Source organism: Zingiber officinale, chromosome 4A, assembly GCF_018446385.1.
Source record: "Zingiber officinale cultivar Zhangliang chromosome 4A, Zo_v1.1, whole genome shotgun sequence".
NCBI classification, from domain to species: domain Eukaryota; kingdom Viridiplantae; phylum Streptophyta; class Magnoliopsida; order Zingiberales; family Zingiberaceae; genus Zingiber; species Zingiber officinale.
The window spans coordinates 24,681,625-24,702,522 of NC_055992.1; the positions used below are offsets into that span (position 1 = coordinate 24,681,625).

General features: G+C 38.8%; 1 protein-coding gene across 1 annotated transcript in view; it reads left to right on the forward strand.

Moving 5' to 3' along the window:
* Positions 1-10,833: 10,833 nt before the first annotated feature.
* LOC121969727 (la-related protein 1B-like) overlaps positions 10,834-20,898 on the forward strand; it is a 28,062-nt gene continuing 17,997 nt past the window's right edge. The window contains exons 1-4 of the mRNA XM_042519950.1: positions 10,834-11,473; positions 11,584-12,148; positions 12,243-12,393; positions 12,482-12,572. Coding sequence (XP_042375884.1) covers positions 11,060-11,473; positions 11,584-12,148; positions 12,243-12,393; positions 12,482-12,572 — 1,221 coding nt within the window. The 5' untranslated portion in view covers positions 10,834-11,059. The remainder of the gene's footprint in view (positions 11,474-11,583; positions 12,149-12,242; positions 12,394-12,481; positions 12,573-20,898) is intronic.

Sequence of the window (20,898 nt, forward strand, 5' to 3'; positions counted from 1 at the left end):
TAGTGAGGAGTGTGGTGGCATGAACGCGATGGGCGGTGCACAGATAGTCCCCAACGGTAGCCCAGATAGAGAAGACATTCGGTCAGATAACATGAATGTAGGGATTGGGATGCCCGCCAGCTCGGGAAAGGCGAGTGATGAAGTTTCACCCCGCTCGGAGGAGAGGCGTGAATCGGTATGTGCAGGGGTCTGCAAGGCGAAAGTGGCTGATTGGGAAGAAGATTCCCTACGATGCCTCTTGCGTCATATTAGAGTCTCGCTTGATGTGGCCGACTCTGAGGGCACCGCGATCGACAACATGGAAGGTTGTTCGGGAGGCAGGTCTGCTGTAGCAGTCGCGGCTTCGCTAGCCGCTATCTGACTCACTCCATCGTCGCTGGCCAGCGCATTTGTCTCTCCAGCATCACCGAGCGGATTGTCCGAATGGTTGACCGATGCTAGGCCATGACTCTCTAGCTCGGCCACGCTCGTAGCATGATCTCGACATCCAAAAGCCTGCTCTTGCCGGCCAGACGTGCTCTTAATATGATTTGGGCTGCAAAAAAGGAAGAAAAATCAATTTAATTCAAAGATGAAGAGAAGAAAGAACATACTTAGGCTGGACAGAAGCCGCATTCGAATCAGGCTTAATTCGAAAATATATAAGACGCTTTCCAACAGTAACTGGTGGATATGATACTTCTGACCGGGCAAGGCGGAAGCTAATTGGAGATAGTCCAAGCAGCTTTAGTATCTCCTGAGCGATGGAGGTGTCATCACTTCCATCTGCCAGCTGGTCAAGAAGTCTAGCCGAACGGGAAAACGGACGAAGAAATAATATTCCCTTCAATGCTTATTGGAGGTCGATATTTTATCAAAGAATACTGAGCCTACTCGGGCTTGGAATAAAAAGGTGTCAGACTCGGATAACTTAGGATAATAAAAGTAATGGAAGACTCGAGGCACTAAGGGATGCCGTACAGACGAAATAACACGATAACCCCACACAACAACCTAAACAAGTTCGACACTAGTTAATGTAGAGAGATGTGGAAATATTTACTAATGGCGGAAAAGGAAGGATGAATCAGAAATTGAAGACTGGTGGAAAATTAGTCCTTAAAAAAGGGAAGCAAGTCGGCGGGAGGTTGATGTGGTCGGTCGTAGGCAAAATGAATGACAATTTGATAATCATAGAAAAAATGGTATGTGGATTTCAGCTAGTCCATCTCCTCCCCGTTAAACTTGGATTTGGTGGTAGTGTACCAAAGCCCGGGAACAGGCACGGGCAGTTGCGGAGAACCAACCATCGAAAACAAGGAAAGCGAGAAGGGGTAAAGCATGGATTCAACTAAAGGAAGGAAGAAGAACCTTACTGAGAAAGGCTGCCGGCGAAGATTAGGAGAAGAAGTGTCGCGAGAGTGCTCAAAGACAAAAGCGCAAGGCAATGACGATGACAAGCAAATGAAGGTTTATAAACCTCACGGTCGATTGCCCAAAACCATCCAATCAAGGGTTGTATAAAACTATGATGAAATATGTTCGTGAAATTTGAAAAGGCGTCTGTCACATCATTAGCGGATATCTTCCTGTCACGTCAAACGTGCGATGACAGAAGGTAGGACACATGATAGTCGACCATGAGAGAGCATTAATGAGACTTAATTAAAAGACATGGTTGTTGGTGCAACCTTAGGTCAAGGTTGACCTGGTTGACCCGACTTGAATTGACCTGACTCGAGTTGTATTTTGATGTTTGACAAGAACAGAAGAGTTGTATTTTGATGGGAGATTGTTGGTGCAACCTTAGGTCAAGGTTGACCTGGTTGACCTGACTCAAGTTATATCTTGATGTTTGACAAGAACAGAAGCTTAGGAGGTTGTGGGTGCAACCCTTGGTCAAGGTTGACCTGGTTGACCCGAGGTGAGTTGACCTGACTCGGAAAAGTCCAAGCAGGGAGCTTGGCACGGGAAAAGTCCAAGTATGGAGACTTGGCACGGAGAAGTCCAAGTATGGGAACTTGGCAAGTGGAAGTCGGAGAGGGCTCGGTAGCTCGTTCTCCGGACTAGGTCAGAGAGGGCTCGGTAGCTCGTTCTCTGGACCGGATGGAAGTCGGAGAGGGCTCGGTAGCTCGTTCTCTGGACCGGATGTGGAAAGTCCTGGTGAGTGAAGCCAGGCAGACGTAAAAGTCCTAGTAAGTGAAGCTAGGCAGTTTGGAAGTCCTGGTGAGTGAAGCCGGGCAGTTTGGTGAGTGAAGCCGGTGAAAACCCTAGTGAGTGAAGCTAGGTGAAAGTCCCGTGAGTGAAGCCGGGAAATCCAGATGTATCAAGGGTGATCGGACATCTGGTGTTGAGAAGGTCAAGTAGGTCAAGAGAGTGACCGGATACTTGACACGAAGAGAAAAGTCCAAGTGGGTCAAAGGGATTGACCGGACACTTGGTGGGGAGTCTTAGCAGGTCAAGGGAGTGACCGGATGCTAAGCATGATGTACCAACAGGTCAAGGTTGACCGGATGTTGGTTTGGAAGGCTTGGGACTTGGTTTGGGCAAAAACCAAGCTCTGGATCGATCCAGTGATACATTGGGTATCTGGATCGGTCTGGTGACCGATCAGTAACCAAACAGTCTGCAGACCGATCAGAAAGCGAACAGAAGGCAAAGAGAAAAGGAGGGGATCAGTCTGTGGACCGATCCACATGCACCCTGATCGGTCCACAGACCGATCAGGAGACGATCAGAGAACTTGGGCGAGTTCTCTGTGAAGAGTGCTGATCGGTCTGGGGACCAATCAGCACAAGTCCTGATCGGTCCCCAAGACCGATCAAAGAGGATCTGGACCGATCAGGCTTCAGCCTGATCGGTCCACGCACTAGCCGTTGCGACACAACGGCTAGATTTTGTGTCTTCTTTGTCTTCTTCGCAGGTGCAGGTATAAGACCTCTACAGTAGACGAAGGAGGAAACAACTCTTCTTCCTCTCCGAAGCTTCTGCTTCATCTTCGTCTTGCTGAGCTTTAGTGCTGTGTTTGAGCTCTGCTGAGCTCCCTACTCCACTGAAGCTTCGAGTGAGCTTCTCGGCTGGTCAGCTGCTGCTGTTCTCCTGTGAAGTTGCTGCTTCATCAACAGAAACCAGTCGAAGGCAAGCGTGTTTGTTTTTACATTCATATTGTTGCTTCTTCTTGTATTTCTTGTACACTCTGATCTTACTGTTGCAAGGTTTCTCCACCCAGCCGGTTTTCCGGGGACTCATCCACCGACGGATTGATAGGGCTCGTCCACCTTACGGACACGCCGAGGAGTAGGATTTTCATCTCCGAACCTCGTTACATCGTCGAGTTCGAGTTTGAGGTTTGCTTTTCCTTATTTTCGTTTCTATTGGTTTATTTTCCGCTGCGCTAACCTGATTTGTAGAAAGAAACGAACGATTTGGGGCGGCTATTCACACCCCCCCTCTCTAGCCGAGTACGAACGATCCCAACAAGTGGTATCAGAGCGAGGTCGCTCTTCGTTGGATCAACACCCGGGGGAGCACGAGCTAAAGAATGGATCAACTCGGAGAAGACATCACAATTCCACCCTTCTACGATCTTGACGACTTCGCGTATTGGAAGGTAAGGATGATGTATTTCCTTATGACTAACATTGAAAATTGGAGGTGTGTGCAATTAGGTTTTACTCCTCCATTGGATAAAGAAGGAGAACTTTTGGAGAAGAAGAAGTGGACGAAGGAGCAAATCCACCAATCAACCATCAATGATGAGGTAACGAAAATCATTGAATTCTCTTTACCTAATGATGTTTTGTGTAGGATAGGTGGATATAACGATGCCAAGGAGTTGTGGAACAACTTGGCAAAGTTCCATGAGGAGAACTCCACTTCAAGTCATGAAGAGGAGTCAAGTGAGCCAATTAGCTCACTTTATGGAGGAATGGATTTAGAAGTTGAGGGTCACTCAACATCTAAAGAAGAAGAGGAGGAGAGTTCTTCTTCAAGTTCAGAGCAAGAAGAAGAAGCTTCTACCTCCGGAAGGGATGAAGGAGAGAGCGTTCATCCATCCTCAACTCTAGGTAACTCAAGCCATTTAATTTCTAGCAAATTACACATAATGTGCTTTGAGTGTAGGGAATTTGGACATTACAAGAGTAAATGTCCAAAGAGGGTTAGAAAGACTCCACCAGCGCCAAAGGTCAAGGAAGCCGGAGTCCCAACACGCAAGGGCAAGGAGCACGTGGTGTGCTTCCAATGCAAGCGAAAGGGACACTATAGGAGTCAATGTCCAAGGGGGAGGCAACCTCAAAAGGACAAGAGACCGAGCACGTCAATAGGGGGAGCTAAGGCAAACCCTAAGGTAACATTTAAGTCTCATTCTTGCAATAGGACACATGTTAATAGTAGTTTTGTTGCAATTGTCAATAAAGATAGGCATGATAACAATAGAAATCAATACATGAGCTTAGGAGCCAAACATGTTAACCTAGATAAGGATAATTCTAGAAATGACAACCCTAGAATTAACCCATCTAAGGTTAAGGGAAACCTAGATAGGAATCCCAAAACTTCTGGACATATGCCTAGGAATACCTCAAGGAAAAATGGAAAATTAAAAATTGAGGTATTAGAGAAGGAGAATCAAGTCTTGAGGTCAAGACTTGATACTTTGGAAAAGGCTCTTAAGAACTTGGAGAAGTCATCTCTAGGGTTTAAGGGTCAAAAACCAAAGTCCAAGGACAAGAAAGGTTTGGGTCACAAACCTAAGTCCCAAATGGTCAAGCCCACTTATCACAATGTTCCATTCGATTATGGAACAAAATCTAGGGCTAGGAAGACCATCACCAAGGTCACAAGGGGAGTCACCCCTAGAGTTGATCTTGATGAGTCCCAAATGACCAAGGCTTCAAAGCCTAGGAGGGTCATTAGGAGGGTTGCTAGGGAAGTCATCCCTAGTGAATATTTAGTGAACCCAATGAGCTCAAATAGGTATTGGGTTCCTAGGAGCGTGATTTCATCACGCTAGATGAGTTAGGGTGTGCCAACCTTACTTGAATAGGTAGTTAACCTAATCATGGCAAAAGGTGGCACTTTAGGAATTTTCAAGGTGTGATCAAGCCTTAGAAATGAGATGGAGAATTATTCCTAAGGTGATAAGAACGTGCCAATCAAATTTGAGGAATTTTCCTAGAGTCAATTTAATTGGCACATAGTGATCTAAAAATCTTTGGTATATGATTTTAGGTCTAGTATACTTAGGAATATAAAACCTATGGCAAAATGATCAAAACTATCAAAAATGGCAACTAAGGCTTGAATTAGGTATTTTCTATACCTTTACATGTTATTGTTTGTCATATGCCATGTCATGACATCATACTTAATTTATTATCATTTGAAATGTCATGATAATGCTTAGGTTATTTAAATGTCATGCTCTATTTAAGTTTCATACTTTATGCCATGACATCATGACATTGGCACATGTTTTCATTTATGATATCATTATATGCCATGTCATCATCTTTTGCATTTATAATCAATTAATTTGGTTTAAGGACAAAAACACAATATGATATGGAGATCAAATTGTTGTTTAGAAAATGCATGAGACCTTAGTCTAAGCTAACCTAAGCTCATATCTCACATCAAAAATTGACTTGAATGTGTTTGATACACCTTAGATGTGTGTGAGATATTAGGATGATGAGTTAGGATCAAGGTGCATAGATATTGTACCTAGATGAACCTAATTCGAAATTGGGGATCATAGGGAAAGCTTATGTACAAGTCATGTACATATAGCCCAAAGATTGTGGTCCCAAATTAAAGGGTTTAAAATCATTTCAAAATTTATTTGAAAAACCTTGATGAAGCTTTTCTAGTGATAGCATTCATCTTTGAGCAAATTGATACAAAGTTGAGGTAAACTTGAACTATTTCAAAGTTTTTGAACTTTGTATCAAGATTTGAAAATGGAACTTATTTTCATAGAAAACTATTTTTCCATGATAGTATATGTTATGAGGAATGTATCCTCAAAATTTCACAATTTTTGGAATTTTCTGTGATTTTCTAGAGGTTTCTGAATTTCGGGAGAAGAAATCAGAAATCAGAGTTGTGGACCGATCAGAGGTTTGGATTCTGTGGATCGGTCACTGGACCGATCCAGAAGGAGCCTGATCGGTCCGGTGACCGATCAAGGCGTGCCAGTTTCGACTGTGCTGTCTGAAATTTCTGAAATTTCAGCAATGAAGTTGGTGTTTTGGATTTCTAAAGGTTTGAAACTCTCCAAGACATTGTTGGTGCAATGGTCAAGGGGGAGTTGACTTTTAGGGGGAGTTTTTACTCCTAAAAGACTTAGGTGATATGAGATTATCACTAAGTTAATTGTTGACTCTAGTGTCAAGGGGGAAATTAAGAGTTTCAATGAAAGGTATGAGACTTTCATTAGGAAGAAACTCTTGACCTTAATTCACTCCTTTTGATGTGTGTCAAAAAGGAGAATGGAGGATGTCTAGAGAATGTTCAAAGAAGAACATTGGAGTTAGTGGGAAGTTTGTTGATCACAACGAGTGAAGTTGTCAACAACGATAACTTACTCTTCAGGGGGAGAGTTTGTTGATGTGTGCCAATAGGGGGAGAATGAAGGGTTTAAGTTAGGCCTTCATTATCTAAGAAGGAGGTTGCCTTCTTAGAAGGAGAATGTAAGGTTGTAACTTATGTTTCATTACCTAATGACATGAGAAAAGTTGAGGCTATTGGATTAGCCTAACTTAAAGGTATTGTCAAACATCAAAAAGGGGGAGATTGTTGGTGCAACCTTAGGTCAAGGTTGACCTGGTTGACCCGACTCGAATTGACCTGACTCGAGTTGTATTTTGATGTTTGACAAGAACAGAAGAGTTGTATTTTGATGGGAGATTGTTGGTGCAACCTTAGGTCAAGGTTGACCTGGTTGACCTGACTCAAGTTATATCTTGATGTTTGACAAGAACAGAAACTTGGGAGGTTGTGGGTGCAACCCTTGGTCAAGGTTGACCTGGTTGACCCGAGGTGAGTTGACCTGACTCGGAAAAGTCCAAGCAGGGAGCTTGGCACGGGAAAAGTCCAAGTATGGAGACTTGGCACGGAGAAGTCCAAGTATGGGAACTTGGCAAGTGGAAGTCGGAGAGGGCTCGGTAGCTCGTTCTCCGAACTGTGGTCAGAGAGGGCTCGGTAGCTCGTTCTCTGGACCGGATGTGGAAAGTCCTGGTGAGTGAAGCCAGGCAGACGTAAAAGTCCTAGTAAGTGAAGCTAGGCAGTTTGGAAGTCCTGGTGAGTGAAGCCGGGCAGATTGAAAATCCTGGTGAGTGAAGCCAGGTGAAAAACCCTAGTGAGTGAAGCTAGGTGAAAGTCCTGGTGAGTGAAGTCGGGCAAGGGAAAATCCAGATGGATCAAGGGTGATCGGACATCTGGTGTTGAGAAGGTCAAGTAGGTCAAGAGAGTGACCGGATACTTTCACGAAGAGAAAAGTCCAAGTGGGTCAAAGGGATTGACCGGACACTTGGTGGGGAGTCTTAGCAGGTCAAGGGAGTGACCAGATGCTAAGCATGATGTACCAACAGGTCAAGGTTGACCGGGTATTGGTTTGGACTTGGTTTGGGCAAAAACCGAGCTCTGGATCGATCAGTGGATCCAGATCATGGGTTATCTGATCGGTCCGGTGACCGATCAAGAATCAAACAAGATGTCTATCAGATTATCTCGATCGGTCCGCACCGATCGTAAAGCGCAATGCAAAGAGAAGGAGGATCGGCCGGACCGATCCATCACTGATCGGTCCACGCCGATCAGAGACGCATCGAGAACTTGGCGAAGTTCTTCAGAAGAGGCCGATCGGTCCGGGGACCGATCAGACAGTCCCGATCGGTCCCCAAGACCGATCAGATTGACCAGGCCTAACCGTTGCGACACAACGGCTAGATTTTGTGTCTTCTTTGTCTTCTTCGCAGGTGCAGGTATAAGACCTCTACAGTAGACGAAGGAGGAAACAACTCTTCTTCCTCTCCGAAGCTTCTGCTTCATCTTCGTCTTGCTGAGCTTTAGTGCTGTGTTTGAGCTCTGCTGAGCTCCCTACTCCACTGAAGCTTCGAGTGAGCTTCTCGGCTGGTCAGCTGCTGCTGTTCTCCTGTGAAGTTGCTGCTTCATCAACAGAAACCAGTCGAAGGCAAGCGTGTTTGTTTTTACATTCATATTGTTGCTTCTTCTTGTATTTCTTGTACACTCTGATCTTGCTGTTGCAAGAAAGTATTGTGGCGAGGTTTCTCCACCCAGAAAGAGTTTGTTTTAGCCGGTTTTCCGGGGACTCATCCACCGACGGATTGATAGGGCTCGTCCACCTTACGGACACGCCGAGGAGTAGGAGTTTCATCTCCGAACCTCATTACATCGTCGAGTTCGAGTTTGAGGTTTGCTTTTCCTTATTTTCGTTTCTATTGGTTTATTTTCCGCTGCGCTAACCTGATTTGTAGAAAGAAACGAACGATTTGGGGCGGCTATTCACACCCCCCCTCTCTAGCCGAGTACGAACGATCCCAACAATGGTCGCGTGCTCGACCATAATGATCAAAGATTTGCACAGTTTTCCAGAAATTTAGATGATGTCAGCCACTATGAACGAGCGCTCGTCCGAGAAAGTGTAGAGAAATGGAAAAATTCACTAAGTGCTGGCATCAATAATCTCGATTGGCACAAATATCTTACTATGGTATAGCTGAGTGGCTGATCTACGACCAGGCTTATGAGGAGCTCGGGATAGAAAGAGGAATGATTGGTTGACGAATTAGATTTATAAGTCGACGATATAACTTCGATGCTCAGTATATCCGAATGGCACTTGGGCTCAAGTTAATAAACTAACGTTGAACAACGATTAGAAGATATGAGTTGACCGACATCCAAAGCACAGACAATGTCCAATTGAGGGAGGACACCCGATGCAGTGCTCGTCTAGTTAGTCATACTTGCAGCATCCTTCGACTAGACTTGAGGGGAGGGCTTGTGATGCGGTGATAAAGAGGGGTCCATTAAGTGTGGGTCAAAGGATGGAGATAGCAGCTGACATAGAGGTCAAAGTCAAGGAGGTCGATGCCAAAGGATCAAACGGGCTCACCCTTCAAAAGGGGGTTGAGCGGAGCTCTACGACAATGGTCGATTGGTCGTAAAGCTTCCGACCAGTAAAGTACTAGTCCAAGCAGAATGCCCATACATCTAAGATCATGAGGCGCTTGTCATGGAGCAGAGGACCATTGGGACGATCTGAGCGTTAGTCCGGTTGGGCAATAACAAGCTACTATATCCAACCACCAAAAGGAAGAACAGTAGAAGCCGACCGATCGGCAAAGTCCTAGCCGATCGATCACTCGCTCAGCCGAATAGTAGGATCATTGCCATATTTCTCGATGCCCTTTTGGGAGATAGTGCCACTGACACATGACATGGCCAATAGACGGATCGCACGACAGAAGCTTCTACTATCTTATCAGAGATATGTATGCCCTGTTAAGGTATGATGTTAAAAGCACTCTCCTGATAGGTCCTTTCATAGAACAAATTGGAGAACGTGCCCACAACCACATGGAGAACGCGCTTATGCCTTGAGGAGTATGCACGCCGTCTACCAGGACACTATATAAAGGGGGTCTATATACTGGTAGAAGTATGCGTTAGTCACTATTTATGCCTATGCCTATTGTTGCTTCGTCTTTTTTCCTCTTACCGGTGACCGACTTGAGCATCGGAGGACCAACGCTGGGATCCCTTCCCTAACTCGACACTCACGTTTCTTATATGGCAGAGCGAAGTGAAGTTTACATCTAGTCAATACAGTAGCCACATCCCTAATTTATTATCTCTATAATTTTTGGACAGGATAAAAGGTAATCTTTCATCTCAATAAAAGGAATCTAGGTTATTATATCTTTAGAGTGATTGTCGATAATTCATAATCACTTGAGTAGAGTAATATCATTTTAATAAAAGAAGTACTGACCTTCACCTTAATCGAAAATGATGATACTAAGAAATATACATCTATTATCTAAAGGAGTATCTTGATAATCAACCGGGGTGTGTAGAGAGTTTAAATAAGACAATGATCATGTTATCATAAAGCTCTATCGATTTGAATCGTCAATTCATCATCGATTATTTGTTGATTCATGGTCGAGTTGTCCCCTCGAGGCGGTGCGATGGTTAAGACATGGGGTGTTATCACATGAGGTCTTGGGGTCGAAACTCGGCGTGACCGAGCATAACTTCCCCCATGTCTTGGTCATTTGCACTAATGGCTAGTAGCCACCCGTGATTTATCTCCTCCGTGTTAGCCTAAGGACAGGTTAGCGGGGGCGCTGAGGATGAACGAATCACCTTTTACCACATGATCGAACTAACTAATTACACTCAACTATTGGATTAGTCAATCAATCTAAATAATATATTTTTTAAAAAATATAGCGACCTTATAAAGTGTGAGATGTAGTGATAAAATAAGAGTAATAAGAGGGTTTAAATTCCAAATGAATGACTATTTGTTGTGGATAAGCTCAGGGAAGACCGGCTAACTTTAAAATTATTCGAATGAAGTTCACCTTAGATTATAAAAGAAATAGTATTTTACTTAAAAAAACTAATCAATTAAAAGTTAAGCCTATGCTTTACTTCTTTTATATAATTTAAGGATGAATTATAAAAAATAACCCTAAAAGAAAACAAAAATACAGTGCTCCTTTAATGAGCAGGGTCCTTTTAATTTTTGCCGATATTATTTGGAATATTGTCTCATTGACGCTGTTGTACATGCAGTCCCTATTATAACGAGGCTTTTAATGGGAATAAAACGAGGCGACCGAAGCTAGAGATGCACGAGAGACACCCTCGCTCTCATTGCTCTTCCTCCCGTAGCCCGTAGGTCGTAGTGACTTTTTTTGTACCCTCGCCGGAGTCTTGAACCACCAATTTTATTCCCTTCCATTTCCCTTCTCATCCCATCGCCGGCGCAGCTCCCCCATCCGTGACGCTTTCCTTAACAACCTCTCCTCTGGCTTATCTCATGGCCGCAGGCGCCGCCGATCCCTCTTCCCCCTCCACCTCCCCCCGTTCCTCACAGGCCACCCTCCACCCCGGGCCTCAAGTCAACGGGGCGGAGACCGGGGCTCCTCCCTCCGGTGTCCCGCCTTCCCCTTCCTCCCCGTCGCCGGTCGTCGCGATCCCCGACCTGGAGATCTCAGATCGATCCCCTCATGAGGCGCCTCCAGAAGATGCGTCTAGGACTCCATCGGACGCCGCCCAAGGTAAGAAGCAGGCTTGGATGCGACCGCCCAATGTGTCGGCGAAGGGGGGCGCCGCCGTGATTGGGGGAGCCGCGTCTTGGCCCGCTCTCTCGGAGTCCGCTAAACCCTCCCCCAAATCATCCTCGTCCGATGCCCTGAAATCCCTTCCTGATGCACCGCTTTCTGCGCCGGCGGTGAGATTTTCCTGATTTTGGTCGAATTGCATAGGTTTCTAATGGCATCGATCTGAGCACCTGTGCGTGCTACTCTGGTAATCTATTTTATGGTTCTCTATTCTGCTTAGGGCTCTGCGACGTCTACTTCTTCGCCAAATCCCAACTCTAATCCTTCTCTACTCCGGAACCATGCGACTCCTGCCCGTCAGAAATCAATGAAACGTGGCGGAGGCAGTCATATTAGTAGCAGTGGCACAGCTGCTGATGGCGGGATGTTACTGTCTTCACCACCACCTACTTCGTCACCTATGGCAAATTCGGAGAAGCATCAACCTTCAGAAGTCACACTCTCACCTCGAGATCAAATTCCTAGAAAAACCACTAATTGGGACCGTGGAAACACCACGGGCGGGTCTGGATCACATGCCGATGATGGTGGCGACCGTAGAAGCTATGGTGGTAACCGGAGGTGGAACAATGGTGGGGGTGCTGGTTCTCACAACAACTATAGTAACCACCGTGATGTTGAGCGTGGAGCCTATGATGGATATCGTCGCAATGCAGGCGCCTCAGACGTTCGCATGCAGCCGCGGAATACCAGGCTCATCAGGCCGCCTACACCCGTGTCACCTCCTTTCCTTGGCCATCATCCTCCTCAGCCGGGGCCTTTTGGGAATCCAATGGTCTTTCCTGGTAAGTTATCTGATCTGAATCTTTGATATGCTGTTCTCCTTGATAGTTCCGGTATGGTTCACCTATCATGGCGATGACTTTAATCTGCCTTCAGATGTACCTTCTCCTATCTTTTATATTGCTACTCAGACACCTCCTGGAGGTGTGCCCTTCGTACCTCATCCAGCAGTGCCTCATCAAATGTTTATTCCTGCTATTGATCCACAACGTGCCAATTTATTGAAGCAGATAGATTACTATTTCAGGTGAACATCCCTTTTTCTATTTGATTCTGGTTTTTGAAATAATTTAAGGTGTGTTTGAATTCATAGCAATTGCTTTGCTATCCTCCAGTGCAGAAAACTTGTGCAGAGATGTTTATCTGAGGCAGAACATGGATGAACAAGGATGGGTTCCAGTGTTTTTGATCGCTGGTTTTAATAGAGTGAGTAACCTATAACTGCCTACCTTTTAGTTTTCCTGTAATCAGTTCATGTTCATGCCATGTATCCTAACTCTAGCTATATGTCACCTTTGTTGTGTATGGTGCTACATGAACTGTTATCTGCATGTTTAACATAAACTTATTCTACACTTTCCCTCTCAATTATTGAAGAGCAGGTAATTTTTTTTCTGCATAAATGTCATAAATCTCCTATTTAATAGGGTGCAGTTCTATTTCCTTAGTTATCAATTAATTCAGTGCATTTTTGTTTCTTCTCTCGTTTGGAATTTTGAACTGTACTATGTTTCATCAGTTGTATTTTACATAATTTGTTATTATAAAATCAATGCATATGTTTAAAATAAATAATGTAGAATCATTCTCTATTGTATATTTATCTTTAAAATTTTTAGAGGAAGTATTGATATAACAACTAAAAATTATGAGTCTACTATTTGGGGTTGCCTAATTATATCTATATTCTATTATTGAACTATATAAAACTATATTGTTAGAAATATCCAAAATTTTTGAATCATTTTAATTATGTTAAGTAGTGATTCTTTACTCCTTTCATCTCGAACACATTCAACTTGTCTGGCTACAAAATGTATTACATTTTACATAACTTAATTGTTTCTTTTGTCTCTCAATTTATCACCTGTTATTGATGCACCTAATTGCTATTGAATAATAGTAAATTTACCTCTTCTAACAAGCTTAAATATTTATCTTACGTCTTGTTTGGTAAGTGAAATCTTTACTATATTTAGTTTCTCTCTGAAAATCATGTTTAAAATGTATATTATTACAACATCATCAATAAATCTAACATACATCAAGAAGATTTAATATGATTATTAATTTATTTATTCATTCTCAGCAAAATTTAATAGTTTTAAATGCTCAGATTCAATTATATGGATATCTCCATCCATTGAACACTGTGTGAGACTACATCATTAGCAATACATATATCTCTTAAGATTACTTTTAGTTAGATACTTAGAGTAACTGGAGTTGTTTGGTCTCATGCCATCCCTTGCAAGATCAAGTATAATCAATTCAACTTATCTAAGTATAAAATCTTTGAATTGCCTTATGACATCTTAACAATAGTTTTAAAACTACTAGTACATAGACATGTTTATCACATCAGTATGGTTACTAATTTTTTTTAAACACTCACTATAGTTATCTTAATTAATACATTTTTCTTAATTAATAAAAATCATAGGCAAATAATTCCTTTTTCTCTTTTCTTTTCATTAGTTATCTTATTAAATAATTAATAATGTAATCAATCTTCCAAGCACAGGATCAATTTAATTTAGATTCTGTATTCCATCTCTTATTTTTATCTGAAGCACTATTTCCTAAAGTTTCATAATGACTCATCAGTTTATTTAACTAAAAGCACTATGTCTCAAAATTTTGACAAATGACTTAGTCAAATTATACCTTAATATTCTAAACTCTTTCAAATTTGGAAAACATCCCAACCTCTCCCTTTGTCTAATAGTCTAATGCACTTTCTTGTACCACCTCCTACTGTAGATATATTACACGTCTACTTTTGGCAAAGAATTGACATATTCCTAATCTTTTGTATCTTGAAAATCCAGATGACATCAATTTTTTCAATCTCTTCTTCCAAATATCCTCTTCATACTTTTGAAAAGCCTTACATTAATTCCTTAAAATTGCATCTTTTACTCCTGGATAACTAGAAATGATTATTTTCGTACAGTTTCTAAGGTCTACATCTGGCACCATTAATTGGTTTTGATTAGTTAAGCATTCCCCAAATATGTTCTTATAGGTTTACCTTTGTGGTCAGTTAAAATCCTATTGAACTGATGTCTTTTATTCTTAAATAGGAGTTGAATGCCCATTTTTAAAATGAGCAACAATAAGATATATCAAAATCCAAATTCCTACTACTTTATTTCTTTCCATTTAAATTTCTTTCTAGTAAATGTTTTTGATCATAATATGCGATGAATAGTTCATTCATGGTTTCTGGAATTCTATCTGATTTGATGATGCAATCCTACTTGTAGTACTAACAACAAATTGTTAGTCCTTAGTATTGAAGAGCGATTTTATGGATCTTTTATCTCAATTAAACTCCATGCAAGATTATATCACTAGTCATATGTAATCTAATAATAATATAGTTTTATTTGTTCTTCGCTACCTATCATGCATTCAAATCTAATGGATTCAACTTGTGTCATTATAGTTTTTACTGGTCATCTTTGAACATGTTAATATCATTTTAGTCCATTCTTTTCTCATTTTATTTTTAAATGAATCTATATTTTTTTGATTGGTCAACTTTTGGATTAGTAATATTCTTTATTATCTTGTAATCTCACACTAACATGCACAAATTAGCATTCTCATATTTGACACTTTGTTCTTGTTGTTTCCAACTACCTAATGTTTTGACCAAAAAAACTGTCTTGCCTTACCATTATCGCATAAGATTTGTTTTGCTAAGAGACACGACAATCACACAAGATTCCAAAACTTCTTTTATTCCAACCATTCATTCTTTATATTATAATGATATCTTTATCAATATCAAATAGATCCAATATATTATTATTTTTTACTTGTTGAAATTTCTTGGCCATTCATTTTAATTATTTCTCACTTCTTTTAGTATTGTTGAAATTACATTTTTATTTAATTTTGGTGCTACTTAAAATCTAGAGTTCATCGACATAATTGACACAATGATATAGAATAGATAAGATGTGCCTAGTAGTATCAAATTTTGATAATTTTTTGATTGTGCCTCTTGACATGATATGAGGTTTTACACCGTGATGCCACTTTCATTATTAACATTGATACTAAAGCCTGTTTGGAAATTGTGTTGTGCTTAGAGACATGATTGAGTAATCTCTCCCATGTTTCCTGTCCCAATGAAGATCATATTATATTACACTCAACAGACTTTCATACACATCAAAGCATACAACTACAACCACAACCACAACCACAACACTCAAAATCTTTATTTCACTAAGTAAAGTCAGTTATATTGGGCTCAATCCCTTACTATATCCTCATCCTGATTTGTTGTTGCTAACCAAGTCTTCTTTAGTCATCCTATTCCTCTATTTGTCATGGTCTCATATTTCCTAATTGGGATATTTATTGGACGTCTAAATAAGTGCCTGAACCATCTTAAATGCTTCTCTTAGAATTTTTCCTTAATAGGCAAACCTCGACAATTATACCTTCACTATTTTGTTGATTAAGGTATTGTGATTTTGTCATTTATTTTTTATTTTAATCTAATTGACTATCCGATTCTTATAATCTTATTTTGTTGAAGTAAATAAGTTAAGTGGAAGGTGATTAATAGTCTTAAATTCATCTTAATTTATCTAATGCATTTTGAAGTGTACCGAGTGTTGATATAATATGGTATGGTAAAAATTTAATTTAATTGATTATCTAATTATTATGGTTTTGCTTCTAGAAGTAGAAAAGCTAAGTGGAAGAGAATTGAAAGGTGTAAGACTCTTCTGAATTAATTTTGAAATTCTGTGTTGGCATAATTTAAGATAACAAAATTTTAATTTAATTTACTACCTAATTGCTATAATTCTGTAAATATACCTTTGATGGCATTATCCTTTTTTAATATCAATTATACAACTTTTATATTGAACTTTTCAGTAGATTGAATTTGAAAATTAGAATTATGTATTTCTTTTTGATTTTTTTCTATATTATATTTACTCTTCTATACTTATGCTTCAAAGTATTATTTTATTGCAAATTAAATTCATCATTTGCATATTGAGCATATTGAGGTACTTAGATGGTGAAGGCATTTTCTGTTACTTATCAATGATAATTATAATCCATTTTAAAGCTCATATTCTTAAGGAAAAGCCTTTGACACTGGTTTACTCTGGGACCTAGCATTGCCCTTGATTTTGCTATTCAGATTTGAGACTGACATTAACTGTTTTGTAATGCATGTATATGCATATTTTTGCATTTCTTTTTTTCCCTTTTGTAATTGTTGATAACTAAATTTTAACATGGTTAGAGAAGATGCAAAACCATTGTCTTTAGCTACAATGATCTCCATAACTGAAAATTTAAAATATAAATGATAGAGTAGACTTATGTCCTAGGTATTTTATCTTACTTACCTGAGTTAATGAATTATTTATGAGAAAATTAGGTGGCATGCATATTAGGATAATATGTAGATACTTCACAGGAGACTTTAAAACAACTATTGTTTTTTCTTCTTTCTGATAGACAAGACAATGGCGACTAGTATATTATTTTGTATTGATTTGCAAACATCAGCTATATCACATTAAGGTTACTGATGGTGAAACATAGACTATATTTGCTAACCAATTTTGTTGTTTGTCACTGCCTTTAGGGTTTTCCTTCCAGAAAAATATTCCTTTGTAATAAAAAATAAAAAATTGCGATTGTATCATTTATATTCCAACAATTGAATGTATAGTCATTAAAAACAATATTGGGGTTGGGATCGTATAGCCAAATAGTGCAAGTATTGCTGCAACAAATGAGTAGGATTAATGAAATTGGAATCAATAGAAAACATTACAAAAAAAAAAAAAGGAGAAAGATATAATAAAATTATTGTATCCAACAAATTACCAAATTTTTATTATATGTCATTGCACCTCTAATTTTTAGTAATGCATCAAGCAAATATTGCCATATTTATTAATATAAAATTAATAAATAAAAATATAAAATCACATTTTTTTATTATACATAATAACACTAGATTGCATTTAAAAAAATATAAGTGTTATTATTTCATATTCAATGTTATAATGTTTAATCAAGTCTCTTCTAATATTCAAATTAATTTTTAGTTGGTGTTAGTTTCAAGATTATTGTTGAACAAGCTAGATTTTTGTATTCTCTATTGAACCATGATAATGACTGTTGATCCACGATAACCTCCCTCGAAGGACAATAAGGGAGAGAAATTTATGAGTTGTCGATTCTAATGAATGATATTAAGGTTGAAGTAATGATCCTTGATCTTTATCTCATGGTGAATCTTGAGCTATAGCGAGGTTAAGAAATTTAAGAGAGTGATAACTCTCTCATTCCCATGTTAGGATTCTCTAAGAATCAAGCTAGGATTAAAGAAAAGGTTAGACCGGTCACTTTATTTTTAAAAATCATCTCAATTTGTCCAAAGCTTACCACAATTTTATCCATTTTCATTCTCAATTTGAATTAAACAAATTTAAATGGATTTCACTAGTTCTCTTATATAATTTGACTGTATATATTTTTTTAATCTAAAATTTATTTAAATTTCTCTTGAATCTTTGTGAGAAATCGATTTCTTTGAAAAATAAATTGGATTGAACCTTACTGATAAATGAACTGCATCATTGTCATGTGATTTTACCAATTATACATGGAAGTGCCACTGTATCAATACAAGGAAGTGGGAGGGCTACATACCAACTTGACTTCTATTTGGGCAAAAGATAAAACGGTGCCCCTTATTTTCATTATTATCAAAAGGGTGCCCTATCTTGAAAAAAAATATCAAAAGGGCACTCCATCCTATTTTCCATTCCACCTTGTTGCAACACTATTATAGTAGGCTAAAGTTGCTACAACAGTGTTAAGATGAAAAATAAGATGGGACATTGTTTTGATATTTTTTTGTCAAGAAATATGGAATGAAATTCTTACTTTTTTCATTATGCACCATAATGAGTGTCTATATATATATATATATATGTTGCACATTAATTATGTATATAAATCAGAAAAATAGAAAAGAATAATTAAAATATTTTATTCCTAAACTGGATCCTCATATTAATTGTCAACTTTTCAATACTCCCTCTCAAGATGGTGAATTGATATCAATCCATTTCCAGCTGGATATAATCATTGACAAATCATGTCTATTAAGTTCCCTTGCAAACGCATCTGCAAGTTGTTCCTTTATAGATACAATAGGGAGTACAAATTAACTTGTTGTCTAACTTCTCCTTTATAAAGTGCCTATTGATCTCGATGTAATTTGTCTTGTCATATTGTATTGGATTATAAGCAATATTGATAGCTAACTTATAGTCGCAATATAGTTTCATAGGTGCCTCCCACTTTATTTTGAGATTTTTCAGGATCTTCAACCATAGTAGTTCACACACACTTTGAGCCATAATAGCCCTAAACTCTGCTTCTGTACTTGACCGAGCTACCACATTTTATTTCTTTCTCCTCCACATGACCAAATTATCACCTAGGAACATGCAACAATCTGTTGTAGAACGTCTATGATATTCTACGTAGTCTGCATAAGTGTAAGTTTGAAGAATCAACCTCTCACCTTAAATAAAATTCCTTTTCCTAGATTAACTTTGAGATAGTGGACTATTTGATTTGCAGCTTGTAGATGGACTTCTTTAGGGTTATGCATGAACTCACTTACCACACTCACAACATAGACAATATTCGACCGAGTGTGTGGCAAATATATTAGCTTCCCACTCAATTTCGAGAACCCTTCCTTGTCTATTGCTTGATCATCATTCACCTTTCCAAGTTTGTGATTGGGATCAATCAGAATTGATGCATATTTACATGCTAATTTATTAGTTTCCTTCAAGTGGTCAACCACATACTATGTTGGGAAATGAAGATACTTTGCCGAGATCGATCTATTTCTATCCTAAGGAAGTATTTCAAGCTGTCCAAGTCTTTGATCTCAAATTACTTTGCCAAGCAGTTTTTCAAGACCTTCATTTTTTTTTCTCATCGGTCCCGGTAACAATTATGTCATTTTGAAAGTTGTGTTTAATGAATAATCTATGATCACTTTAACTTTGTTCACGTTTGTAGATCTACTGAACTAAGCTCTTTGAGAGTCCATATAATAACCTTTCTCCCTTTGATCTCTCCTCTAAAGTATGATGGAATCACCATATATATCTCTTCCTCTAAGTCACCACTAAGGAAGACATTCTTTACATTAAACCAGCGATTGAAATGTCGTTCCGTGCCGGGTAACACGGATGTTTTTTACCTTTATGTGCCATGCGACATGGACGGTTTTTATTATTTCGCTGGGGAAGCGAAACCGACATCCTACACGTTTCAAGCACGCATCATGAGTAGGGCATCCAGAATGCGTTGTCAGATGCTTTCGGTGCTGTTGGAGGCGTCGTGGGGCGCCTGAAGCGTCACGAGCGCTGGAGGCTTCGCAACGCTTCTGGCGGAGCCGGAAGCGTAGTGGGATGCTTTTGGCGCCGCCGGACGCTTTCGATGCTGCCGGAGGTGTCGCCAGACGCCTCAGGCATCACCCGAGGCGTCGCAGGCGCGCATCACGAAAAGGGCATGTCCTGTGCAAAATTAATATTGTAATTTAAATAATTCAAAAAATTCCCACATAAATGTGATATTTTGAAGAGACTTTCATAAATCCTAATTAAATTATCTTAATAAAATATAAAAAATATATTTAAAATTTAAAAAAATAATAAATTTTATTAAATAACATTCTAAAATTATTTTTACTGTTTTAAATTTTATTTAAAAATTCAATTTTTTTATAAAAATTTTAATAAATTAAATTTATATTTTGATATAATTTTTAATTATTTTGTATATTTTTACTATTTTAATATTTAATTGATATTTTAATATTTTAAATATATATTATTTAAATTAATAATCAATTAAATGAATAAATAGTTAATTATTATATATAAAATAGCATATTTGTATTAATTTATATAATTATAATTATTTAATCCGAGCATTGGAAAACTATAAAGGTTATCTAAGCAAAATGTTACAAGAACCAATGTTTCCATCTGATTCATGCCACTCATTTTAGTATTAGCAAGGTAACATATTATGATCTATTAATTTTAATTCAAATTATTGATAGATCATTTTTTTTTAAAAACTATATTTAATTATTTTTTCTAACAATATTAAGTTGTTTAATAATGGAGAACTTATATAAAATCAATATACAACTTATTTTTAAATTATACACAATAAATATATTTATTTAATAATTACTATCTATAAATAAAAAAAATACCTAAACCATATCGGTACGGCACAATACGATACCGTAACCGTATTGTTATGATCTGGGATCAAAACCTCAATACGGGTCGAAATTTTAAACCTTGCATCAAACTATTATAAATCTCAATTGAAATTTGTGGCAAGGATATAGAAGCCTCACTGTATTCATCTTTTAGCTACCGGTGTAAATGTTTTTTGATAGTTCACTCCATAGGTTTGTGTGTATCCC